General features: G+C 37.9%; 2 protein-coding genes across 2 annotated transcripts in view; both read right to left on the bottom strand.

The window, feature by feature from the left end:
- LOC120422500 (prohormone-3) overlaps positions 1–25,254 on the bottom strand; it is a 147,348-nt gene that overhangs the window by 106,435 nt on the left and 15,659 nt on the right. The gene's annotated exons all lie outside the window — the stretch shown is intronic.
- Positions 9,369–25,254, bottom strand: part of LOC120422499 (serine protease filzig) — a 112,072-nt gene continuing 96,186 nt past the window's right edge. The window contains exons 2-8 of the mRNA XM_039585953.2: positions 18,998–22,107; positions 18,690–18,876; positions 18,437–18,623; positions 18,176–18,360; positions 15,981–16,096; positions 13,883–14,002; positions 9,369–10,132 (exon numbers count right to left, since the gene is read on the bottom strand). Of these exons, the coding sequence (XP_039441887.2) occupies positions 9,968–10,132; positions 13,883–14,002; positions 15,981–16,096; positions 18,176–18,360; positions 18,437–18,623; positions 18,690–18,876; positions 18,998–22,107 (4,070 nt within the window). The 3' untranslated portion in view covers positions 9,369–9,967. The remainder of the gene's footprint in view (positions 10,133–13,882; positions 14,003–15,980; positions 16,097–18,175; positions 18,361–18,436; positions 18,624–18,689; positions 18,877–18,997; positions 22,108–25,254) is intronic.

Here is a 25,254-nt window from a genome sequence, read left to right as displayed (position 1 = left end):
AGAAAAAACACGAAATTTTAAAATGAAAATTTTTGTTCTAAATGAAAAAATGACCCTTCTGGGTCAATGTAGATTCGAAAAGAACATTAAATTTCCCATAAAATGACATGTTCCAAATTTTTTTACAGTCGAGTAACGGAAAATGGGAGAATTTTTAAAACTTTTTTAGTGTTTTTTTCGATGAAAAATTCGTTTTTTCGGAATTCTGAGTATGCCATCAAATCGGGCGTCTAATTTTACATAAAAGTCTCTTTGACATCAAATTTCTATCTCATCACCGTTTCAGGCTGCAAATTATTGAAAAACACCTCTTTTTCGCATGTTCAAAAATGGAAGGGGTCGTAACGCCCCTCCGTCACGAGATATAAAAAAACGGACCTCAGATTCGTGATCAGGGACAAAAGTTACCCCTTAGGACAAAGTTTCACGCAAATCGAAGAGGGGTCGGGGCAACTGCTGTGTGAGTTGGCGGAGAATTACCCTTATATTTCCACTGTTAATATGCAGTGAAGGAATATTTACCGTTAAAAAACTGAACTGAATGTTTGTAATTAGCGTACCCAAACTTAATAAAGAATGCCAGAATTTTACTAAAATAATAATTTAATTGATTCTGATGCAAAACCCAAAATGCATAATTTCCATCAAAATAACAATCAAAAGAATCTTGTTGATAAAAAGTCATCTTCCCCTAATACCTAACTTTAATGTTTCATTTCTAGGCTGTTACTGCCATTTTTTAAAGGACAAGTTTGAACAAATATTTGTCTAGATCGCAAAATTAGGTGGAAAATTGATTTTCCAAAAAAATAGTAAATGGGAATGACTTGGTTTAAAATTTTGGGTTTTAAAAAATCAAGATATGCGAGTTTGAAAAAATCTAACTTTTCAGAAATATTTTTGGATTTTTTTTAGCTTCTAGAAAGTTTTTGGACATGTCAAAGTGAAAATAAAGTTATTAAGACACTTTGACTCAATTCTGGGGGCAGATTCAGCAGGTAATGGAATGTAAATGGTAAATGGAATAACATATAGTTTGACAGTTTTTGAACTTCGTTAGAGTTTTAAGAAAAATACCCATGCGATTCTTACCTTTTGAACGCATAAAATTTGGCTTCCATTCTCTCGAGATATTTTAGTTTCAAAAATTGCCTCTATTTAACTTTGGTGGCTGTAACTACCGACTCTCAACTCCAAAGTTTATTTTTCAAAAATGATAATAATTTTTTTTAGTGCTCTAAAAAGGGTTAGAACATCACTTTTCTCTCAAATTAAACGCTGAATTGCTTTCTTAAAAACTGATTTTTGAGGGTTTGCTCTGATGCTATTGATAAAATTAGTCGTAGAAGGCGTAGATTGCTAGCAAGGTTGTTAATCGATATAATTATCGTCGATCATATAAGGTCTAACGATAGCGATAGTGGTTATCGCAAAATTGCGTGCAAAATTTTGAATCGTTTGATACCCCTATTGCAAATTATTAAAATTTGAGTACTTTAAAAAATATACGTAATTTTATGGAAATGTTGGTATTTATTTTAAAGTGATAATCATTCAAAATTTCGTTTTGTTTGATACCTATATTGCAAATTATTAAAATTATTCTTAAAAATACGGTACAGTCCAGACTCGATTATCTGAAGACTCGATTATCCGAAATTCGATTATTCGAAGGTTTGTATGAGACTTCGGATAATCGAATAATGACCAAAAAAAAATGTTTTTCGTATTATTTAATTTTATTTTTACTTTTAATATCAAATTCGAATTCTGCGACCCCATTTTAGTCAAATTAGAATGGTTGGATGCCTAATTAATTTCAAAATGCACTTTTTCAATATTTCATCACCGCCATTTTGGCCGCCATCTTGGATTTATAATTTTAAATCCCTTTAGACTAGTTTAGAGGTCAAACCTAAGCTCATCATTCAATAGCGAATTTTTTTTTGTCATTAAATTTTTCGAAGTGAATTTTTTTCGAGGTCTTCGGATAATCGAGTCTGGACTGTATTTTGTAAAAAATCATGTATTTTACAAAAAAAAGATTTCAACAAAAAAAAAAGACAAAATGTTGGTGTCTTCAACAAAGTTGCTTGCATTAACATTTTTTTAGAAGAGACAAAAATCCCAGGAAAAATCCTATAAAGTTAAATTTTCTAAAACATAGAAGTTTTAAAAATTCTCGCCAGTCTTGACCAGATTTTCCAGGAATCATGAAGCTCAAAAAATTAAATTTCCTGGGATTTCCCTCTCTTACTCCCTAGTTTTTATTAAACGAGACTATTTAAAAAAATAAAAAAGTAATTATTTCGTCATCATAAAATTTCGGGAAAATTGTAATCAAATTTTGTCAGCATCCAATTTTCACGCATTGGGTTGAAATCCCCCCTCGTGGTTTATGGATGGCCCCTTCATATCTACTTCGGGTCAGGAGATTTAAATCTAGAAGTGCATTATGTTTTTTTGGTATAAATTCAGAAAATCTTTCAAATCACCCTGCTTCAACATTGCACGTTACGTTTTACCAACAAACAAGAACCGGATGCTGCATAGGTGACAAAGTTGGATACTATTTCTACCGTAGTTTTTTTCTCTACCTCTTCTCTCCATTGATATCTATTGCCATTGTAGTGGGATTAGATGGTTGCCACTGCATTGTTCCCAACATCGCCTACGCCAACAATCGAATCCATCGATTTTATATGGCTTTTCTTATGTGTCTATGTGTGTCTGTTACGTTTTTATCCTGCGGTGATACTCTTTTGCCACCAACCAACACAACTTGGAATCGTAGAACGGATTGGAGCGTGGATCGAAACGAAAATGTTTCTCCTTTTTTCTGCTTCTTTTGTATCATTGCCGAAAACTCACTCCTTGATAGAGTTTGGCAACGATTCCAATGTCGTTTTTTTCTTCATCTACAAATTCGATAGAGAATGTGTCGAAAAAAAAAAACATTGTGACGCAGTCTTCCAAAAATAGCAATTGTTGTAGAATTCACAGACACAGCCAAAGCTTGGTGAAGGCGTGGAGATCGAACTTTTGGGGTGTTGAACGTTATGTTCTATGCCACCTACAGAGCAGTACAATTCAACTCGTTTGAATTTTGAGGGAATTGGGGTAAAATTTGGAAAAAAATGTGGTTCTTCATGCGTCTCCATGAAATAGTTAGCATTTTCTAAAGTGATGGAGACGCATGGTTAAAAAACCAAGTTTTACCTCAACGAACCCCCACTGGGAAAAAAAGCGAAACGAGATGCTGCAGTAGCGCGCATAGCTCACTAGTCAGAGCACTTCTGAACAAACACACGGACTGTACAGAAGTGCTGACAGGTTTACCGTTTTCGGAAATTTGTGGGTTCTATCCGGTCGGTGGTGCAATGTGTGCTTCCCCTCTCTGTCTCTCACACCCACGCCTGACAAGTGTGAATTTGGGGTTGTCTAAACAAAAACAGTCAGAATTTGCAGCAGCGCCAGAAGTGCCGCAGAGGTCCCTTAGATTATCAAAAATGTAGATCGTTAGAGGAGGTTCGTGACTTTTGCATAAATTGAGAGATTTTGAGCATCGATTTTTGTTTTTTGTTGACGGGATGTTTTAGCATAGCAAATAGCATTTATTGTCACAGCAAGTTGCACTGTTTATTCATCAACAATAATAGAGTACAACTACACTGAAATGGCAAGAATTATATTTTCGAATTTCCTTATTTTTTATATTTTTTTGATTTATCACTTTGAGAGCCCATGATTTGGACACCGATACTTTAATATTGATTTTTAAACACAAATATCATTAAAAAATACTTAAGGCGAATTATGAGGTTAACCTTAAAAGTATATTTAAAATTTCAAGTCAACGGGAAAAATAATAAGAATGTGTATCTAATATCTATGTATAGTTCAATACCCTTCTTTTAAAGTGAAATTGCAGTTTTTAATCAATCATTTGAAATTTTAGACGCAAGACGTTCTTATTTCCATATACATGTAATAATCTTAATGTGTCATCATCTCATGTCGGATTCTGCACCCGGAAATCCGCCGGCTTCGTTACCTACGTAATGCATCTCAAACAGAGCCTAACGATTGGCAAGATTTTCTCTTTCCCGGAAACAGGCGCTTAAAATCCGGGCAAGAAAAGACTCGACGACCCACGCTCTTGCCTTTTCCGAGCATGTGTGAGTGTGTGTGTGTGTTATAGGTACCTTATTGAGCAAATACATTTCATTCACACGAACACACCATAAACCTAATCCCTAACGAGGACTCCCGCTCTCTCGCCCAGCAGCCGCCGTAGCGGAAGCAGAGATGCATCCCTGATGGGAACGATTGCAACTGCCGGGACGTGCCCGGGATGCACAAGTGGCCGACGCTAGGGTCAGAGTTCAGGTCGATAGGGTGGTTCTATTTGGATGAGATTTGTTGGATACATGATCTGTGCATTTGAAAAATGTGTGTTAAAACAAATCCATTTTTTATTTTCCTCTAAAATAATATTAAAGCACACCTTGCGCAAATGGTTGTTCGAAGATTACCGTGAAAGCTCCAGGATTAAATTTAGCATCGCGACGGTAATGGCGAAAACTGCACACCAGTTTTATAGCATTGGTTTCTAGCAGCGAAGGATAGCTACTTTCGCAAGAACAGGTTGAGAACGAACGGGAAAAATCTTTCCCAGTGAGGTGGCTTGTTTTGCTAACCTAGATACTGGGTGGCCAGGAAGGATGGTTCAACGAAGGTATTGATTTGGATGAGTTTTTTTTGTTTTGGACAAATGGCCAGAAATGACAGGATTGAGATGTTACCTTCTATTGGTTGCAATCAGTATTTCAATTTTGACAATCTATTTTCGATTTTTCGATTTTTAATAATATAAATATTGATGTAATGATAAATTCAAATTTTTTTTTTAAATTTGTTGGCATTCTAAAGTTTATTCATAAATTATTCATCCAAAATATTGACAAATTTACAAAAATTAAAAAAAATCAGCAATTCCCCACACAAAAACTACATTTTTCAAAAACTTAAAACTACGCGTTATTTCAATTGAAATGAACGCAAAAGAAATGTGATTGATTGGGTTTTTAGAGGAAAATAGTTTGGAGTTTCAAAAATCTACATAGCACAAAAAGTTGTAATCCAGCTGTGTGTTAAAGGCGTGTGAAATAAATTTTGCATTATTTTATGAAATTTTATGTTATATTACACCCTAAAATATGTAGCCCACTAGTATGGGAAACTGTCAAGCTCATATATGCGTTCATTCTATCCATTCTTGATCGGTCTGATGACCGAGCGAGTGAAGACGCCAGTCCTTACTGTTGGTGCTGGATTTGAATCCCGTCGGTTGCAACTTTATTTGTGTTTGCAAAAACTGTACATTAGGGTGACAATAAAAAAAATCGACATCAGAGATACCCTCTGACTCGATTCCTAATGCAAAAATAAGTATCTGTGCCAATTTTGAGCCAAATCGGTTAAGGCTAAGGGGTCGCTTTTCATCGTTGAAGTTTATATGGGGAAAATCACGAAAATGTATGGGGAAAAACATCGTTTCAGTAATTTTCTGCTAGGTGGCGCAGGTCTCGCCCAAAATTGTCCAAGTGTGAGATTCTTGTAGGAAATTTAATTCCCTACAACTTTGTCGAAGGGTGCAAAACGATCCGAGTTGATCCTGATTTTGGGTGATTTTTCTAGAAAAAAATATTGTCTTATATACTTCCTATATACTCCTTGTATACTTTCAAGTATATAAGCCGATTTCTTTTCATCGCATTGCTAATAATTCATCAGGATCAACTCGGACCGTCTTGCACCCTTCTACAAAGTTGTAGGTAATTAAATTTCTAACAAGAATCTCACCCTTGGACAATTTTGGGCGAGACCCGCGCCACCTGCTGCAAAAATCCTGAAGCGATGTTTTTCCCCATACATTTTTGCGATTTTCCCCTATAAACTTCAACGATGAAAAGCGACCCCTTAGCCTTAACCGATTTGGCTCAAAATTGGCACAGTTACTTGTTTTGCCTAATGAATCGATCCAGGGGGTATCTCTTGCGATTTTCCGAAATTTTAATTTTTCTTGTCACCCTACTGTACATGCATGGTGTAATATTAACTTTTTTTCACAAATGTGATGTGCAGTCTGCGATTTAACCAATGGTTTTTTTGCTGTGTAGCCTTATATTTGAAAAGGTCGTATGAAACATAAAATGGGGTTTTGGAGGTTTCGTGACCAAAGAGCTTATATCTGAAATTGTTTTTGTCGGATTAAAATTAGGGATTAAAATAGGGTTTTTTTTTATGCGCGCACAAAAGGAGAAAATGACGAAAAAGGGGTGGTTCCCATTTTCATGAACGCTTGTTCACGATTTTAGGAACTCTTTTTTCTCCGTGTACTAAACCCTGTTTTTTCAACATTTGTTTTCAAACGTTGTATCCTCCCAAGGATTGAACTTAGGGCAGTTGTCAATATAGAGACACATTCTTGACAATTATGTAAAGTTGTATAGGGTATCGATTCTGTGTTCTGTTTTTTTGAAAAAATCGTTTAAGCCGCTGTTCAAAAGACAGTTTTAATATGATTTTTGTGTTTTTATAGAAGAGACATACCATTCTGCATTTTTCGTGAGGCTTTTTGTAACATTTTAATCGTGACATCAGCAATATTTAATCAATATTTAATTTAAGATTTACAAAATTATTTGAAATAACCTATAGGCCCTTCTTAAATGTCATTCTCTAAAGTAACTGGCAAAAATGGTGTATATAAGCTTAGGAAAACATTTCTAAAAAGTTTCATTAAAATCGGAGTAGAAAAAGTACTGGAAAAATTCCTGTTTAGATCTGTACTGCCATGTTCACATAAATGTCCCATATGCAAAAAAAACGCAAGCTGAGAAAAACGCAAGCCAAGCCTGTCCCACACATTAAGCTACGTGTTAAGTTTTCACGAAAAACTGGATTTCCTCCTGATTTCTGAAACAAATTACTGAATATTTTAGGGTTTTTTGAAAGAGCACACGATTTAAAACCAAACTGCATCAATAACTCAAAAGTAATGAAAATGCATATGAGCAATTCTCTACGAAATCGGCAAAGTTGAAATTATCTGAACTTTTCGAAAAAAATATTTTCAGGAAGGGACAGTCATGGGCACTATTTTAAAAAGTAAAAAAAACAGAATTAATCGGACAAAATTAAACTTTGAATGGCTTTATTTTGAAAACGGTGCACTTAATAACATTATTTGTAAAGTACCTTTCTATTGTAAATTCGATTTTATCTAAAAAAAACCAGGTCAAAAAATGTTAAGTACAAGTCGCGGCGGGTGCTCTAAAATTTTTTGTGTAAATATGGGTATTCGGCGCCGTCGCTCCGTGCCATACTCTCGTACACTTAGGAGCCCAGGGCGGCGAAGTCCTTGTAGATAAAAGGAAGACACTAGTGGTTGGTACTAGCAATGGTGGCCGACAGCTATAAAGTCAACTTCGTTTTTTTTACAAGATTTTTTTTTTTTCAAAAATCACTATTTAAAAAAAACATAACTTGTCGGCAAACATATATAAAATTAAAAAAATAAAAAAACACGGAATTTGAGAAACTGAATTATTGTAAAAAAAGTAAATAAAAATAAACATTTTTTTATCAACCTCAACCTACAACTTTGCCGAAGACACCAAATCAAACAAAAAAATTCTTGAATAGTTACAGATTTTCGAATATTTACGTACCTTTTTTGTATAAACAGTTGCCAAAATTGTATTGAGAAAGCTCAAAAATTAATGTTAGACATGGAAATATATCTCTTGATGTAAATCACATATGTGTCCCAAGTACCCAAAATATGGCCTATATATGGGGAGTTGCTTTATAATAAGGAATCTGCTCAATGATCTATAACCCTTTTTTTTTGACGATTTTCGATCACCGTTATTTTTTGTGATTACGGGTTTTGATTGATATTTTTCGGTGATTAACCCTTAACCCTTTTTTGTGACAAACTTTTCCGATTTTGGTTTAATTGGTTAACTCTACAGTTTTTTGCAACTTTTTTTCCAAGAAGAAAAACATTAATAGATTATAAAAGATTAAATTGTGTCGAAACACTTTCACAAAGCGTAGCTTAAATAAAGGGCAAACCAAAATAATCCGACATAACTCACCAAACCACAGTTTTCGCCAAGCCTAATGAATTAATTCGTCGTGTAGGCCGTACGTGCACCACCACCGTTCCCCAGAAGAAGAGCACGATAATTTAATTTGCCTCGTTATTCTTTGTGACGGGACGTAATTAGTGGATTTCGATGATGCTGGGCTACAAGGACACAGTCTGCGGCCTAAAAGACCGGCAAAATTTGCCTATGCAGCGCGCCACAGGAGGAACCGGGATTTAAGTGCTGTCACCGGGACTAATTTTCTCATTTTCTCTTGCCTCGAATCAGACCGCACCAAGTTTCCCGGATGACATCATAATAATTGAGAATTGTCCACTCGCAGTCATGCTATTATTGCATTATTTGCTGAAGTCGGAGGGAATTTCTCACGTTATCTTAATTTCAATTTCTGTTTAAATTCAGAAGTTCATGAGTCAATTTTCATCAGGATTTCTTATTCTAAGCATATGATGTATTAAAGATCAATTTGTATTTTCAACGCCTATTTATCTATGTCACTGTCATCCCACTGGGAGATGGCTCCCCGTGTGCCACACGAGAGCTGAATATTTAATTGGATGAACATTGTTTTAAATGGTAATGCTGAATTATGCAGATTATGACTCCTGTCTCTGTTGGCTCTTCTCGGCTGTACGTGTGAATGAATTAGTCCCGGTGTGATGAACGTTATATAAGCGAACTGGGGGAAGCTTTCCTGCCCTAAGTCAACTCAAGTGTGGTTGGTCGTGAATTTAATCTGGTCAGTTGAGCAAACTTACCTGGGTTTTGTTAAATCTTACAAACTGAGAAAGAAACGGAAAATTTATATTTTTTTGCATGCTTTGTATATATAAATTAAAATATTTTCAACTCAGCGACTTGATCTACCACCAAAATGGCAACCCACAAGAATAACCCACTCAGATGTGTCCATCAAATTAATCAATTAGTTGAAACCAGGTGGGTGCCAATGAGCACAATTTATTAAGCCCAGACAACAAGTTATTTTCGCGTGTGCAAAAACACTGACAGCCGGCCGCAATAAAAAAAGGAAAAACTTTTTCCCACTGCACCATGAATCGTGCTGCCGCAATCAAATCGTGTTCGGTTCCGTGACCGGCGGTAATCATTTCCGCCCGGGCTGTTCACTCCTGGCGGCAAGATGGGGATTTTCGGATTGCAGTAATTATGACAATTCCGGGTGGGAGGTTTCTCGTTTAATAGGATTGTTTTTATTTTTTCCTCCTCGAAATAAATTAAAATAATCACATTTTTACACCGCCACTTCGTCCCACTGTTTTTCTTCGTTTACTGATTTCTATGTGTGTGTGTTTTTTGAGTGTGTGTGTTGTCACTTATTGGCTAGAAAATAAATAATTTAAATACTAGTAACAATAATAAATTAATCTTAACAATGACTCCAAATCACATCCACATATCTATGTTGCGCTGTAGATAAATTATTGCAATTTGTTCCCTAAAACGTAACTACACCTAGTACAATGTTTTCGCTCGTGATTCATCATCCAGCTCACGCACGCACTCTTGCTCCTTGAAGGAGGCTCACAATTCGATCGTTTAATAATTACACACCCATTCACAGTCGCAGTCATTCATCCTCAAAAAAAAACCTTCACCTTCAAATCGACCCACATGTCGACTCCCGCGGGCGCGCAACCGCAACAATTACAAACTAATTTAACTGTTTTGGAAACAAGGCGTCTAAAAGATGGAAAGGAAACTTTAGAAGTCATAGAGTAAAGTTGTAGGTCCTAGAGCACCCTTGTTAGAACTTCTCCCCGGGTCCCTCATTTGACGCCGGTGACACTCCGCAGCCACGGTTTGTAGAACGTCGTCCGCATGTACACGCCGGGCAGGTACGGAGCGGCGCACCGGATCCCGTGGGACACCGTGCCGACCAGCTCGTAGCGACCGTCCGGGCGTTGCAGCACCAGCGGGCCACCGCTGTCACCCTGTGGGGGGAGAAATGGAAAATTTTAATTAAAAATTCGCGTTTGCACCTGTACAGCCTTTGTAGTAATTTTTTTTAGGAATCATTGTTATTAGAAAATAGATTTTTTTTCTCTGAAAATCATCGTTTAAATATCATCATTATCAATAACAGTACCATCAGTATCAGTTGAAATATTACATTTTTGTATTCGTTTTTAACATTCACAATTCAAACCCCTCAAAAATATGAAAAAATCCCGATCAACACGATACCCATTTTGTAAAAAAAAAACACAAAAAATCTACTAATTTAAAATATGTAGTTTTGTGAAAATTCTACAATTTTCAAACAATTATGTTCTCATTTTCGAAATGTTTAAAAAATACTGATCAAATGATACACATATTGTAAAAAACTTAATTTTTTATAGTTTTTCCGAAAATACAAAGTTTTGTGAAAATATTGTGTATTTTCAAAAATGTGTGTTATTACTTTGGAAATGTTTGAAAAAAATCTCGATCATTTGATTTTTCGAGAAAAAAAGCATTTTCAAAATACGGGAAAAATACGAAATTTTGTGAAAATTTTTATGTACAGTGGACTCTCTCGTTGTCAATATTGAAGGGACCGTCGAGAGCGGGAGTTATCAAATTATAGAACGAAAAATCAAAGCAATCTTCTTGAAGGGACTGAAAAATTTATTGACAGCTGGAGCAATATTGATATCGAGAAGATCGACAGCCAGAGAGTCGACTGTAATTATAATTGCAATGGATAACTGACATCATCCTGATTCTTAAACACTATATTTTTTTGAAGTTTGGATGATTTTTCATAGGATTATAGTTAATGTCTTCCATATAGCCAAAATCCCATAAGCCCTGCGTTCAATTATGCACGCCTCCCCCATATGTGGTAAAAATTTTCTCTGTCTGTTTATGCATTTTTATTCAAATTAAGATTTTTAGTTTAAAAAAAATAATTTTGATGATAAATTCATTGATATTATGCAGATTTTTTGATAGTAGCATAACTTTAAGAATAAATATAAAGCATTTTGCAATTTGGCTTAAAATTTATAATTTTATTTTTTGTCCCCCCCCCCTTAATCAGCTTCAATCAGAGCTGATGGACTTATTGAGAAAATTCATAGCAAATCTTTTTTTCAGAAGTTTTTCACTAATATTTTTCAATAACTGTCATAAATCGAAAAATATTTTCACGATGTGAAATGTTTTACCCAAATCAAAACAAAAAGATTCGAAAACAGCCTTGACAGAAGTACAAAAAATCTGTATTTTTATTTGTTTAACATTCCATTTGATCATTGATTATAAAAAAACACAAAAAAATGCTTTAATAAGATTAAAATATTTTTTTATAGTATCAAAATTAACAAGATATCAGATACAAGATAGATAACAGGTAAACCATTAAAATGGATATTATTTAGGTATTGGTTTAGGCAATACAAATTAATCACATGAAAGAAGATTTTAAATCTTTGGCATGGTTCAATACAATATTATTATTGTGGGTTGGGAAAAAGTCAAATTCCATGTTAAATCAAAACCAATGCGTTACAACAAGTTAATTTCGAAAAAAAAATCAAATATTTTTCCGTAGTCAGAGGACAATTTTGATTTTATTTTTGTAGTTTCCTACTCACAAAATGCTTTATGTATTGTTACAGTTGTATTTATGTAAAACATTTACAATATATCAATGATTCTTTGAAGATTTGTTTACTTTTGTTTTGTGGTCCAAAAATTCAAAATTTATAAAAAGGGCTGAAGGTGCCAAATTATATTCAAATTACACAAATAAACGTTACCGTCAACTGGGGCGAATCAGGTCACAGTCCGAATATAGATAGTAGTTTTAAGACAGAGCATTGAGTGCTTGTCGCTTGAAATTTGGAAAAAGATGCATTATTTTTGTTGTTCTGTGTCTGTTCTATCCGAAATCAGTCAAAAATATCCAAATCTTGTGCAGTAACCAGGCTAAAACAGCTTTCCCAATTTGCCCCATGTGTACTGATTCGCCCCAGATGAGTGTATACATTGTATTCTAGATAGTTTACAATCGATTGCACAACTTTTGTCTTAATCTAAGTTTACTTTTTTGCAACCTGACTTTTGGGAGAATTTTTCAAGGATGTCAACAAATTGCGTAACAAAACACTGCTTATTTTTTATTAACATAAAAAAGGAATATTCTTTGTGACACTAAATACAACCCAAGTCCGTCTCTAGCCGGGCATTGATTTAAAAAAATTGCCAAATTTTGTATTTTTTTTGAATTTTCAAGCTATTTTTGATATTAAAAAAGCATTGGATAGAAGAACTTATATTTTTTTTAGAAAATATCAAGTTTTTCGTGAAACAAAAGTTGCTTAAAATTACATCCTGATCACGGGCAAAATATAAATTCTAGAAAAAACTGGGCATTAGAGGGTTTACTAAGATATATGAATAAAATAAAAGAAGATTCATGAACTCTCAGTCACAATACCGAACTTCAGTGGTATTGACAATTCAAAAGAATGATGGTTATGATGGTTTGGTATTATATGATGGTTTGATTAAAAATTCTTTGTGTAAATATGGGTATTCGGCGCCGTCACTCCGTGCCATACTCTCGTACACTTAGGAGCCCAGGGCGGCGAAGTCCTTGTAGATAAAAAGGAAGACACTAGTGGTTGGTACTAGCAATGGTGGCCGACAGCTATAAAGTCAACTTCGTTTTTTTTTGGATTAAAAACCTCTTTAATTATATTCCAACGTTTTAATTATATTCTTAGACTTTGAGTGTAATAATTGGTGGTTCCCTTTTAGTTTGTTTTGCTCCAACCAACTTTCCAAAGTGTTGATCAATCCTCTCAAGTTTGCTTATGAAATCGCCGTGGCAAACTCAAGGGTCGTCTAATTAGTTTGTAGGTTCCAAGATCGATCTGTTATGGGAAAAACAGACAACTTTTAATAAGATAATTTCCAAAGTTCATGCCGGTTGGTTGTTCCCCTAACGAGAAAATCACAAACTCACAATGCCCTGATGGCATCGTCATAACCTTTCGGAATGCTATTTTCGAACCAGACTGACAGAATCGATAATTTTAATTACAAAGATAAATATTTTCACGGCTCAAACGGTTTGCCTTCTGGGGAGGACTCCTTGATTGGGAAGGTGCCAACTCTGTGAGTTTTATTTTTGCTGATTTTTTTTGTTGAAAAGAAATTATTATTACAGCCGTGAGAGGAAAACGCACAGTTTGATTGTTGGTTTATCAATTTTGGCGGAAAAAATGTTGATTGCAAAAGCAATTAAAATTTCTTGATTGAACTTTACATTTTATTAAGTTGTCTTACCAATTTGAATATACCACGATGTTGACAAGACTGAATTATATACATAAATAACGAGGAACCTCTCCATTCCTGTCATTGGACCCTTGGGAAAAGACTAATTGAATTACATCCAATCTGTAGCACCAGCAGCAAAGTGCAAATTGGAAATGCCAACTTAATAATTCATTTGCACCTTTGACCCTTCTGTATAGTGTTGAATATTTTGTGCAGTAAACTCTGTCATATTGCAATGTTTAATGATTTGGTTGAGAATTGTGCATACGAAAAAAAAGTAATATTTAACATTCTTTCTACAAAACTTGCACCACATTTTCCAACTGTGTTTTCCAATGAAAAATCGATGACCAACCTCTTCCTTTCCTGCAAAATTTACTATACTCTCTGGTACGAACAAAACTCACCTCGCACGAATCTCGCTTGCCGTTCGCGTAGCCAGCACAAACGAACGACGACAGGATCTTCTTGTTGTGGCCGGCCATGTGGAACATCTCCTGGCAGACGCTGTTCTCTATCACTGGGACCTGTGAGGGCGAGGTGGGGTGGGAGGAAGGTAATTTTATTAGAAAAGGATACTTTGTTGTCGTGTGCATAAAGTGAGTCAATATTTTATCTAGTTGAGTTTCCCGAGCATGGGTAAATAACAAGGGAAATGCGTCATAATGCCTTTCTCTGGTATCAATACCAAATTTTGGTATTCCTGGACCCTTTAAAATTTGTCTTAAGGATTATGCAAGAGCAAAATGTGGTATCATATCAATTTAAGGTATTGTTTTGATATTGCAAAATTGCAGCATTTGTCAATGGTCGAACACCACATTTTGGTATTCTTTTGGTATTACAGTGTTTTATCAAATTCCTCTGAAACTATGGGAAAATTTTGACCAATTTGGACAAAATAATTAATTTTACGCTAAAATGATGTCCCAAAGCGAATGCTTTCATTGAAAACCGGTAATTTCAAACTTGATTTTAAACATTTTTTATATACCCCCTAAAGAAATGACTCGAAATTGTGGAAAATTTTCTAAGTCAGGATGGCACATTTTGGTATTATTTTGGTATTAAAGTGTTTTATCAAATTCCTCTGAAACTATGGAAAAAGTTTGACCAATTTCGACAAAATAATTAATTTTGTGCTAAAATGAGATCTCAAAGCGAATGCTTCCATTGAAAACCAGAAATTTCAAACTTGATTTTAAACATTTTTGATATACCTTCTAAAGAAATGACTTGAAATTGTGGAAAAATTTCTAAGTCAGGATGGCACATTTTGATATTATTTTGGTATTAAAGTGTTTTGTCGAATTCTCCTGAAACTAAGGGAAAATTTTGACCAATTTTGACAAAATAATTAATTTTGCGCTAAGATGACTCGAAACACAAAAATGTTAAAGCAGATTTGTTTTTTTTTGTTATGTACCGACTTAGATTTTTTTTTAAAACGTTGAAATTTCTCTAAGTTGGGATAATCAAATACTTTGAAAAACGAGTTAATCGACAGATTATTGAATTAGGATGAATTTTAATCCAGTTTCATTTTAATAACACTTATTTTTCAATCTTGTTATTTTTCAGAATCTTCAAGAGCTTCAAGCACAGGCCGTTCATCAATGACAATTGCATTCGATGTGGTGAAGAATATCACTAAGAACAACATGGAATCATCAGGTGAGTAGATTTGGCTGTTGCATATGGATCATTTCCGTTTCTGCTGCACTTAAAAATGGTATGAAAATATCAAATTTTGGTATTACCTGTGCAAATACCAGCGACCAAAATGTGCCCTGGGTTGCCCAGTAATAGATGGTATAATACCATGAAATCATACCAAAATCATGTATGTGGAAGACCACAGGAATACCAAAATCTGATTTTCCAAGGGCGCGGGAATACCTAAAAATAAAACCTAGTTTTGGTATTCAAGCAATGTTAAAAAATCCAGAAGACCTCAACTTGGTATTGAAATTGTTTTATTCTGAGGTATTATTTTACTCTTGGAATAACATGGTTTGGTATTGTTGTGCCCTTCCACATACAAGACTTTGGTATGTTTTCATGGTATTTTACCATCTATTACTGGGCAACCAAGGGCACATTTTGGTCCCTGTTATTTGCCCAAGTAATATCAAAATTTGGTATTCCCGTGTTATTTACCCCTGCTCGGGTTGCTATCAATAGAAAGTATTCAAAAATATAGATTTCAATATCTTGTGAAAAAATTATATAAAGCAATTTTGTTGAGAAAAACATAACACTTTAGAGTAATCAAACAATCCTATTATCGAAGTTTTAAGAGTGATTGTTAATTAACTTGTGAAACTTTTCAAAATATGTTGAAAACTACTTCTTGAGGTAATTTAAGCACTTCTATATTTGTATTTAATTCGTTGTTTTTTTTTCCTTTTTTTAAGCGGTGGTTAAATACTGCTAACTAAAAAAGCTTACAAATATGCAAAAGATTTAAAAGTAATGTTATTGAGATCAAAACCAACTACTCACCTGCACTTCCTGTAGCACCGACGGCACACCACCACCGTACGTTAACCGGCCCCAGCCGGTCACGGTGGCCATGCGTCCGGTAAAGTCCGCCTCATCGGATGGCATGCAAATTGGCACTGGAAGAAAAAAAAAAGAAAATGGAGACGTTATTAATAACCCTTAACGACGATTTCTCCTCCCGTTTGCAATTACGTGACTCCCTGATAATGAAATTCGCTCTAAATAGAAGGAAAAAAAACAGGCTCGATTTATCACAGGTCTTGTTTGTGAAATGCAAAGCTTGGATATTGCAAATTTAATCCGAGCTGGCAGCTTGTCACGGTGTAATTTATGCTTTCGGGTTAAGGTAACGTGGTAAAGGGGAAGCAAAGTTGGTAAAGTTTCAGCCATTCTTGCGAGAAAACAGGTGCTCTCGGTTCAATTGGTTGAGCTAACTTTGTCCGGTTGGGTTGAGATTTATGGGCGGTGCGGTTTGTGGGTTGAATTTGGTGGAGGTTGTGGGAATTTCGAGCAAAATCAGTAAGGCATGAATGGGTTAAAATTGTAGAAACTTGAAAATAGAAGCTTGAGCTTCAAATTAATTTCAATTGAACCTGATTCTAAGTATGATATTCAAGCAAACTACTTGAGAAAAAACGTCTGAAATCTAATCAAATCTAATTAAATCTAATCAAATCTAATCAAATCTAATCAAATCTTATCAAAATTAATCAAATCTAATCAAATCTAATCAAAACTAATCAAATCTAATCAAATCTAATCAAATCTAATCAAATCTAATCAAATCTAATCAAATCTAATCAAATCTAATCAAATCTAATCAAATCTAATCAAATCTAATCAAATCTAATCAAATCTAATCAAATCTAATCAAATCTAATCAAATCTAATCAAATCTAATCAAATCAAATCTAATCAAATCTAATCAAATCTAATCAAATCTAATCAAATCTAATCAAATCTAATCAAATCTAATCAAATCTAATCAAATCTAATCAAATCTAATCAAATCTAATCAAATCTAATCAAATCTAATCAAATCTAATCAAATCTAATCAAATCTAATCAAATCTAATCAAATCTAATCAAATCCAATCAAATCTAATCAAATCTAATCTATTCAAATCGTCTAGCATTCATCAGAAAAACATTCCAAATATACACAGAAAAAAATGATGGTAATTTCATCAGGAAATGATGACAGATTTTGTGTAAAAAAAAATAATTAATTTACCTCAGAAAATGATGAATTTTCATCAGTTTTTGATGAATATTCATCAGGCTCACATTTTAACACATTTTTAAGGAAAATTACTCAAAAAAAATCAAATATCCAAGCAACCAAATTTTCAACTTTCCAAAATTCAACTTTTTTTCTGTGTAGTTTTGATGATGGTTTGACACCAACTGTTGTCAAACGAACGGGTTCACTTTTTAGTTTGACACCCATTTTACACGGAGTTCACACACACTACCAAACGTTTGTTTTGATAGTGTGCGTGAGCGTCGTGTAAAAAGTGACAGTTCGTCACTTTTTAGTTTGACTTTGACCAACCAACGGGGTTCAAACAAGGGAATGATGGAAAGAGAGGAATCACAAATCCGCATAAATATTTTCAAGATTGTTCAGGTGTAAACCGAAAACGCGATCAAAAATTAAAGTGGAAGAATAAGGCTTTTAACTGCTTATTTCATTGTCGGTGTACTGGACGCCGCACTGTTTAATCATTTTCTGGCGTACATTCAATTTGCAGTTCAAAACCAGTCATTGAATTGGAAAAATAAAATTCTTAATCAAATTTTCTTTTCTTGATTTGTGTGCACCTACCGCGAAGACCAAGATTGTTTACTTTTTGCTCTTTGGTCTGACAATCTTGGTCTGACAGATTTGGTCTGACAGCTTTATCATGGATTTTGCTCTGGCCTAGGCGAGGGATAGGACACAGCACCTTCCTGGGTACAAACTAAAAAAAGTGTCAAACGAAAAAGTGACCAACCACCGGGGATTGAGTGTACGTTCAAACGGCCAGGCCCACTGCGTAAAGTTTACGCAAAGATGATTCATTGAACTGGTTTGAGTTTGAACACAGGATGTTCAAACAGCAACACAGTTCTGAATCTTCAGAAGAGGAAGAAACGTTGGGCAACACCTGATTAGTCTTATACTGACTGCCGTTTTCAGATCAACAACCCACCTATGTGAACATCGTAGTGGATCGGGCTCTCCAGCTCCAGGATGGCGAGGTCGTTCTCGAAGGTGGCCGCGTCGTACTGCCGGTGCACGATCACCCGCTTCACGTTCTTCGTCACCGATCGGCGCGCCTCCAGATCGCTCGAGATGTCAAACTCCCCAAACACCGCCACCAGCGAGGCCAGGAAGCTAGAAACGAGAATTGAAAACAAAGTGGTTAGAGGAACTGACCGTTGATACGAGGTGGAGGTGGAGAAGGCATTACCCTGGCTGACAATGGGCAGCCGTTATGACGTATTCGTTCGTGATGAGCACGCCGCCGCACTTGTTCTTGGTAAACAGTCCGAGCCAGGTCGACTCGCGGACCAGCACCTGCCAGGGCCACTCGCCGAACTTGGCCGCCTTGCCGCCGACCACGCGCGCACTCTTCATCAGTGGCCGCTGACCGCAAACTATGTTTGGATGAGAGTGAGGTTAGAACAAGATTCTACAAGACGACGCTTGCGCCTCTGGCTTACGTATTTTCCGCGACCCCTGCAGATCCTGGCCCGTCTCGTTGGTCTCCTCGCCGACGTCCTCGTCCTCTTCCTCCTCCTCTTCGACGACGTTCTCCTCCTCGTCGATGATCTCGTCCTCCGGGGCCGGTGTCGTGGTGGTGGTGCTCGTCGTCGTCGTCGTCGGTCGCTTCGTGGTACGCTTCGTCGCCTATAAGACCGGAGGGGGTGGGTGACGTTTCTTGAACTGAGAGAGACAAAACGCCACCTTGATCCTGGGGGACCTTGGGGGGAAACGGTTGAGGGGGGTGGGAGTGGGGGACGGTACTTACCTTGGTGGGTTTGCGGGTTGTGGTCACCGTCACGGGTTCGGTGTCGGCGAGCGTCGGTCGGCTGGTGGGCTTCTTCGTTCCGGAAGGCTTCTTCGAGGTGGATGTCCGCACGGGCTTCTTGGTGGTGGATGCGGGCTTCGAGACCGTGGTTGGTGGTCGCTCGACGTCGGCGGATGGTTTCGAGACTACGCTGGTTGGGGGTTTTGGTCGGGTTGAGGTTGCTGAGCTGGATGGTTTCGGCTTGGAGCTGGACGGTTTGGCTGGTTTTGTTGGGCTGGCGTTGGACAGCGATGTGGTTTGCACTGGTTTGGAGGATGATGAGGTTGAAGGTTTGGTGGAGTTGCTTGGTCGTTTCTTGGACGGTTTCTTCGATGGCTTCGGAGATGGTCGCAGGGTTGTAGAGGCAGCATCCTGCTGGATGACGGAAGGCTTCGTGGTCGTTGGTTTCTTGACACCGGTCGATGAGGATGACGTTCCGTTGGAAGGCTTCTTGCTGCCGCTTGGTCGCTTCTTCTTCTTCTTGGTCACCGGTTTGCTCGTGGAACTGGTAAGTTTGACTCTCTCCGTGGTGGTGGTAGCTTCGGTGGTGGTTGTAGTCGTGCTCAACGTAAGATTCTTGCGCTCCTTCAAGATGGCTTCCAGCTCGTCAAAGTTTCCGTTGAACGTGGCGACAATCTTGTTGACCAGCATGTTGACCTTGTCCTCGTCCTTGAAGTTGTCGTTCTGGATCTTGGTCATGTTGGTCATCATGGTCGAGTCGGTGAGGTTGAGGTTGGGGTTGCGCACCGGCGGGAAGTTGTTGATGTCATCTGGGGTGGTGTAGAGTTCGTTCTTGATAGTCGACGATTCGATCGGCTGCGCGGCGATGTAGATCTGACTGGGTTGAACGTTCGGTGGGATGCGGTTCATGGATGGGTAGCCGGCCGTTGGTCCGTACGGGGAGTACGTGGATGAAGCGAAGCTGTTGAGCATCTGGCTGTTGTCGACAAGGGTGTAGATGGCAGTGGATGAGACCGTGGGTCTGGCGCCTGGTCGTTTGGTGACTCCGAAGTAGCCTTCATCTTCGAAGTCGGCCAGCGAAGACACGTACACTGGTGGGGGGGTATTTTCGTAGAATCCTGGCCGTTGGTTGCCGATGGGACTGGTGAGCTTCTGGTTCCACGTGCTGGATGTTACGAGTCCGGGCACGGGTTTCGGGGTGATGTGAACGGTTGGGGACGGGTTGTCCGATGCACTGGAGATGTGGACGTAGTTTACGTTGGCTAGCGCTGGTGGGGACTGGTGGGACAGTGTGGATGATTGGACGATGTATTCCGGCAGTTGGATGGTGGAGGAGACGGGACGCTGCTTTGTGGGCGTCACTTTCTTGGTGGGTTGAACAGTAGAGACTGCAACAGGCGCTGCAGGTGGTCCAGTAGAGACGGTGTAGTACCCGGATGAAACGGCATGCTCGCCTTCGCTAGTGATGAGGACGGGCCGCTGAGATGGCGGCGGTCCAGCTGTGATGACAATTTTGTTGGGTGGTGGACGAACGGTCGATACGGCGATAGCTGGTTCGTTTTGCGTCACAGCCGTCGTACCGTATCCGTTCGTCAGTAAGGTAGCTTGGACTACAACCGGTTCCAGAATGGGCCGTCTCGTAGGCTTTGGACTGTACACGTAGCTGGTCGAAGGGACCTTAGTGGATAGCTGGGTGGTTGGTGGGCTTGTCTTTTGGGGTTTCGTGATGTAGAAGCTAGTCGGGCCGTACTTGTCGTAGTCGATCGACGAGGTAGCGTACGTTACCGCGGCGGAAGTCGTGTCGGGGGCAGTCGGTTCAGCACTGGTCGTACTGGGAGTGGTCGTGCTTGTCGTCGTGGTGGTCGTCGAAACAGTCGTCGTGAGGATTGCGTCTTGCTTGGTCTCCTCGTCGTCCGTATCGTACTGAGGTCCAAGGTTCGTTTCGTTCAGCATCAGTATGATCGAGTTGATCGAGTGAATGTTGTTAACCGAAACTGTCGGCTTCGAGGTTTGGTTCTCGCTATCTTTGGAGTCACTAGAAATGGTATGTACAAGTACGTATTTGTTTGGTTCGGTTGCTTGCGTTGGCTTAGGTTTAGGTTTGAACTGAGGCTTTGGAGGGGTGATTCTGATTGGTTTCTCTGTGGTCAGCACCTCCGTGGCGATTTCTTCGACGTCGAAATCGGCAGGATTGGCGTAACTTTGGTCGACAGCACCGTTTTCGTTGATCAGCACCGTTTCGGCTTCCGGATGGGTTATGTCGCTGTGGTCAAACAGTTGATTCTCCTGGTAGATCTGATTCGCAATGATCTGCACTCCGGTTGAGGTTATGTCCGTGCTCGACTCGTAGCTTGGCGCGGACGGAGCCGTATTCGAGTCCGACACTTCATCATTGTACGCATTCAACGAGGTAGGAATTTCCGAGCTGTACACATTGTGGTTATTAATCTGCACAAAGGAAACATCCTCCTGAATCGGTGGTGGTGGCACGGTCGTAGCGATCTCGATCTCTTCCGACTTAATGTTAGACGTCGACGGTGAGTACACCGAAACGGCTCCATTCGCCATCTCGTACTTGTGCGAGTTCAAGCTGTTCAGCACGATATCCTCGTCCAGATCATCGTTCGTAATATAATTGTTGTGCAACTTGTCAAACACCGGCTTCTTCCGCTTGATCTTCAACGGAGCGCTCGTCGACCCGTTGCCATCCTTGCTCGGAGACTCCTCCAGCCTAACCGGCTCGTACGACACCATCGGATTGTACCCCGAAGCACTCAACTGACTGCCAAACTTCTCGTACTGGCTGGCAATCGCCGAACTCAGCGGCGACTGCGACGTGCTGTCCGCCTCGTCGACGTTCGTGTAGTTGATCATCTCCAGCAGCGAGTCCGTCGAGGCGGCCACCTCGTTCGACAGCGGCAGCTCGCAGCACGTCCCGAACAGGAACCCGTCCATGCAGGCGCCCACGACCTCGCCCTGCCGCTGGAAGCACTCGTGGTTGAACATGCAGATCGTCGGTCCGCGCCGCTCCGAGTCACGCTTCAGCAGGGACCGCGTGGCGTTGCAAAACTTGGGCGTTATCCGGTACCCGCCAAAGAGCTTTCGGCTATCTGGAAGCGAGACAAAAGCAAACAAATTAGCCCTCATTAGCGTTCAATTAAGAAGGGAGACACAGGCAAATTGAATGAAAGTGACGTAAATTTTACTTTATCAATTGAGCTAAGCAAGCTTTAACGGCTTCTTTGGGGAGCGCTCATCCAAATTTAATATTCGCTGCTCGCGTTTAGGCCTCGAATGGAGTGAAAAATGCATGGCGGGAGCAGAAAGTTTCTACAGCAGCACAAGATTGGCGGAACGTGCCTGGAATGCCCAAAACGGGTGATGTTTTTTTGCTCAACTTCGGTGGGTGATAAAATACAAAAGTACACAGCTGGGATTTGAGGCACGGAAATACTGAATAAGTGATGCAAAATTGAAGAAATATCTTATAAATGTTTTATGTGAAATAAATGGTTTATGGTTAGACAAATTGTATAACAATCCATGGACAAAATGCAGAAATTTCGACAGGTATTTATGATATTTAATCACATCAACAACAACGATCACTTCTTCAATTTCCGTGCTTTGACATACTATCCCGGGGACCCAAACCCGGAAGCCAAAAATCCATAACCCTCCAGGCGTGGGCAGCCCACGTTGGTCCTCTCTCCATCCAAACCATCCATCCTTCGCTACTACCACCAGCAACGCCAGTTCCGAGAACGACCCTCCGGAAAAGGCCGCATTTATTCCGTAGAGTAAAATTAGCCTTGAAATAAAATTCAATTGACATACGTTGCTTTTATTGGATTGTGGATCGTTCTCCGAAAGAAAACCCCTCTCTTGATTGCACTGCGGTTGTCTTTTTTGCACTCCGGTTTCCCTTTTGAGGAAAAGGTGAGGAAAATTTGGGCGGGAAAATCGAAACCGTCACGACTGACGGAGGTGGAGGTAGATGGGGAGCGCGATTTTCGCGTGATTTGCCGAGATGTCGTAAAGAGGAAAAGTTTGTCATTGCACGTCGTCGCAAAGCTTTTTTTCGGTATGCTAATGCGCGATGCTGAGCGTTATTGCGGTGGTGCTTTGGGAGCTTTCTTTTATTACGTAACGCTAAAAACCGGATTTTTAGACTCCCTCCCCCCCATCGTAACAAAATTTCCATACAAATTTTAAAAAAATTGTATGGAGCGTAACACGGCCTACACACACCCCCCCTCCCCCCTACTGCGTTACGTAATAAAAGAACGCTCCCTTTTCCACTCCGTGCGCGGTGGAAATTGGACGAAGCCGAAAAAGGTGTAATTTTGAATTGCCTTACTTTTGGGAAAATTATGGGGTTGGGGGGAAGGCTGGAACCTCCCACTCGAAATGGGTGTGCTAATGTTACTTTGATTATTATTACGTGATTATCAGTTCACCGCTCGGTGCTCGATATTTTAGTGGGTTAAATTGGATCAGTGTACGTGACAGCGATGGGAATGATTATTTGTGTTTGCGTTTATTTAAAGTTGGCGATTTGCTAAATCGACAGATATTGCAGTCATTTATTTGAATTATGACTGGTCTATGAGCATTTTTTAAATGATATAATAATTTTTTATTGAGAATTTATATTTTAATAAAATTTTGTTACTGAAAGTTGCTTCATTCATCACATAAGGTCATCATCAACACGGTTTACACTGTTCATTCACTGGTTACGACAAAGTTTTAGAATATTGATTATGTTATCACAAGCATCAAAATTAGATTTGGTCACAAACAAATTACTATTAGTAAAAAATTTTAATTATTCAAAAAGAAAGGAAAATTTTTTTTTGATCATTGGTTGACTTGCAGCACCTGAAACAAAATTTGAAGTTTGAAAATGTTTCTGAAGTACTTTTTATCTTAAGCGTGATCTCTGTGGGGACATCATCCCAAGTCAGAATGTGACGAAAATGTGTAGAGTTGAATAAAATTGTACATAACAAATAATGTAAAAAAATAGATTGAGGTGAGCATACCTTTCTAGAAACTCTTCCAAACGAGATTAGTATCTTTTATGATTTGCGTCGAAAACAACCAAAACTTTATTTCAATTATTGTATTTAAAACATAACTACTTTGTTAAAATATTCAACCATTTCGTTTCGTATAAATTTTAAATGTCAACTGTTTTAATTAAACAGTGCAAAAGGATTGATAAAAAACATACTGACAGTAGCTGGAACAGTCATGTGAGTGAAAAAATTGAGGATTAATATGGAATTTTGAAAATTCACCGTTTTTTAAAATTAATTTTTTTTAATTATTTAAAAAGCAAAAATGTTCAGAAATTAGGTATTGGTTGGGGTGTATTTTTCATTTTGGTTTTGGAGATAAATTCATGCACGTTTTTTTAAAAACTTTGACATGAAAAATGACGACTTCCTGGATCAATATGAATACAGCCCATTATTTGTGGGATCCCTAACTATTTTTGAATGTTTTAGAACAAACTACAATATGTTCTATGAAAAACGCCAAAATCGCTGACGGTGAGTTCTAAACGATTTTTGGGATTTTTTCGATTAATGAAAACATTGTTCCAGAAAAAAACCTCTCGAAATCATCACGGTGTTTTGGGATACTCTTAAAATATTTTTAAAATCATTTTTTTTATTTCATAAAAATTTACTCCAGAAATGTGATACCATTTCAAAAATAGATTTAATAACAAGGTAGGTTTTTGGATCAGGAGATTTAAATTCTTTTTTTATTTTTTTTTATAAAAAATGGTTTCTAGATGTTTTCGATTAATTCATAGAAAATTTGAACAGTTGGAAGCTTTAATATTTTTTTTCTAAAACAGTTCGCGATAATGTTACCGCATATTTTTTTTATAGTATTAAATTTGGTTGATTGTTCACGAAAAAAAAATTGTAATCGCTTTTTTAACGAATAAGAAAGTTTAAAATTAAAAATAAAATGTTTAAAACTAAAATATTTTTTCAAAATCGGCATTTGACTTTTTTTCAATTCGACCTTTTCACAGATTTGGAATAGGCAAATATTAGAACAGGATTTGGAACAGGAGTTATAAAAATCAATTTATTTTTTTCAATTAAAGTGTCACAAGTACTTTTCATATTTTTTGAAAAGTCCTCATTCATCTTTTAATAAGTTATTATATTCACTTTTCTTTTTTTAACTGCCGATTTTTATGTTTTTGATCTATGAACTAATAAGTAATT

The sequence above is a fragment of the Culex pipiens genome, chromosome 2, assembly GCF_016801865.2.
Source record: "Culex pipiens pallens isolate TS chromosome 2, TS_CPP_V2, whole genome shotgun sequence".
NCBI lineage: Eukaryota > Metazoa > Arthropoda > Insecta > Diptera > Culicidae > Culex > Culex pipiens.
Note: the sequence above shows the minus strand (reverse complement) of the source record. Positions and strands in the feature narration are given on the sequence as shown.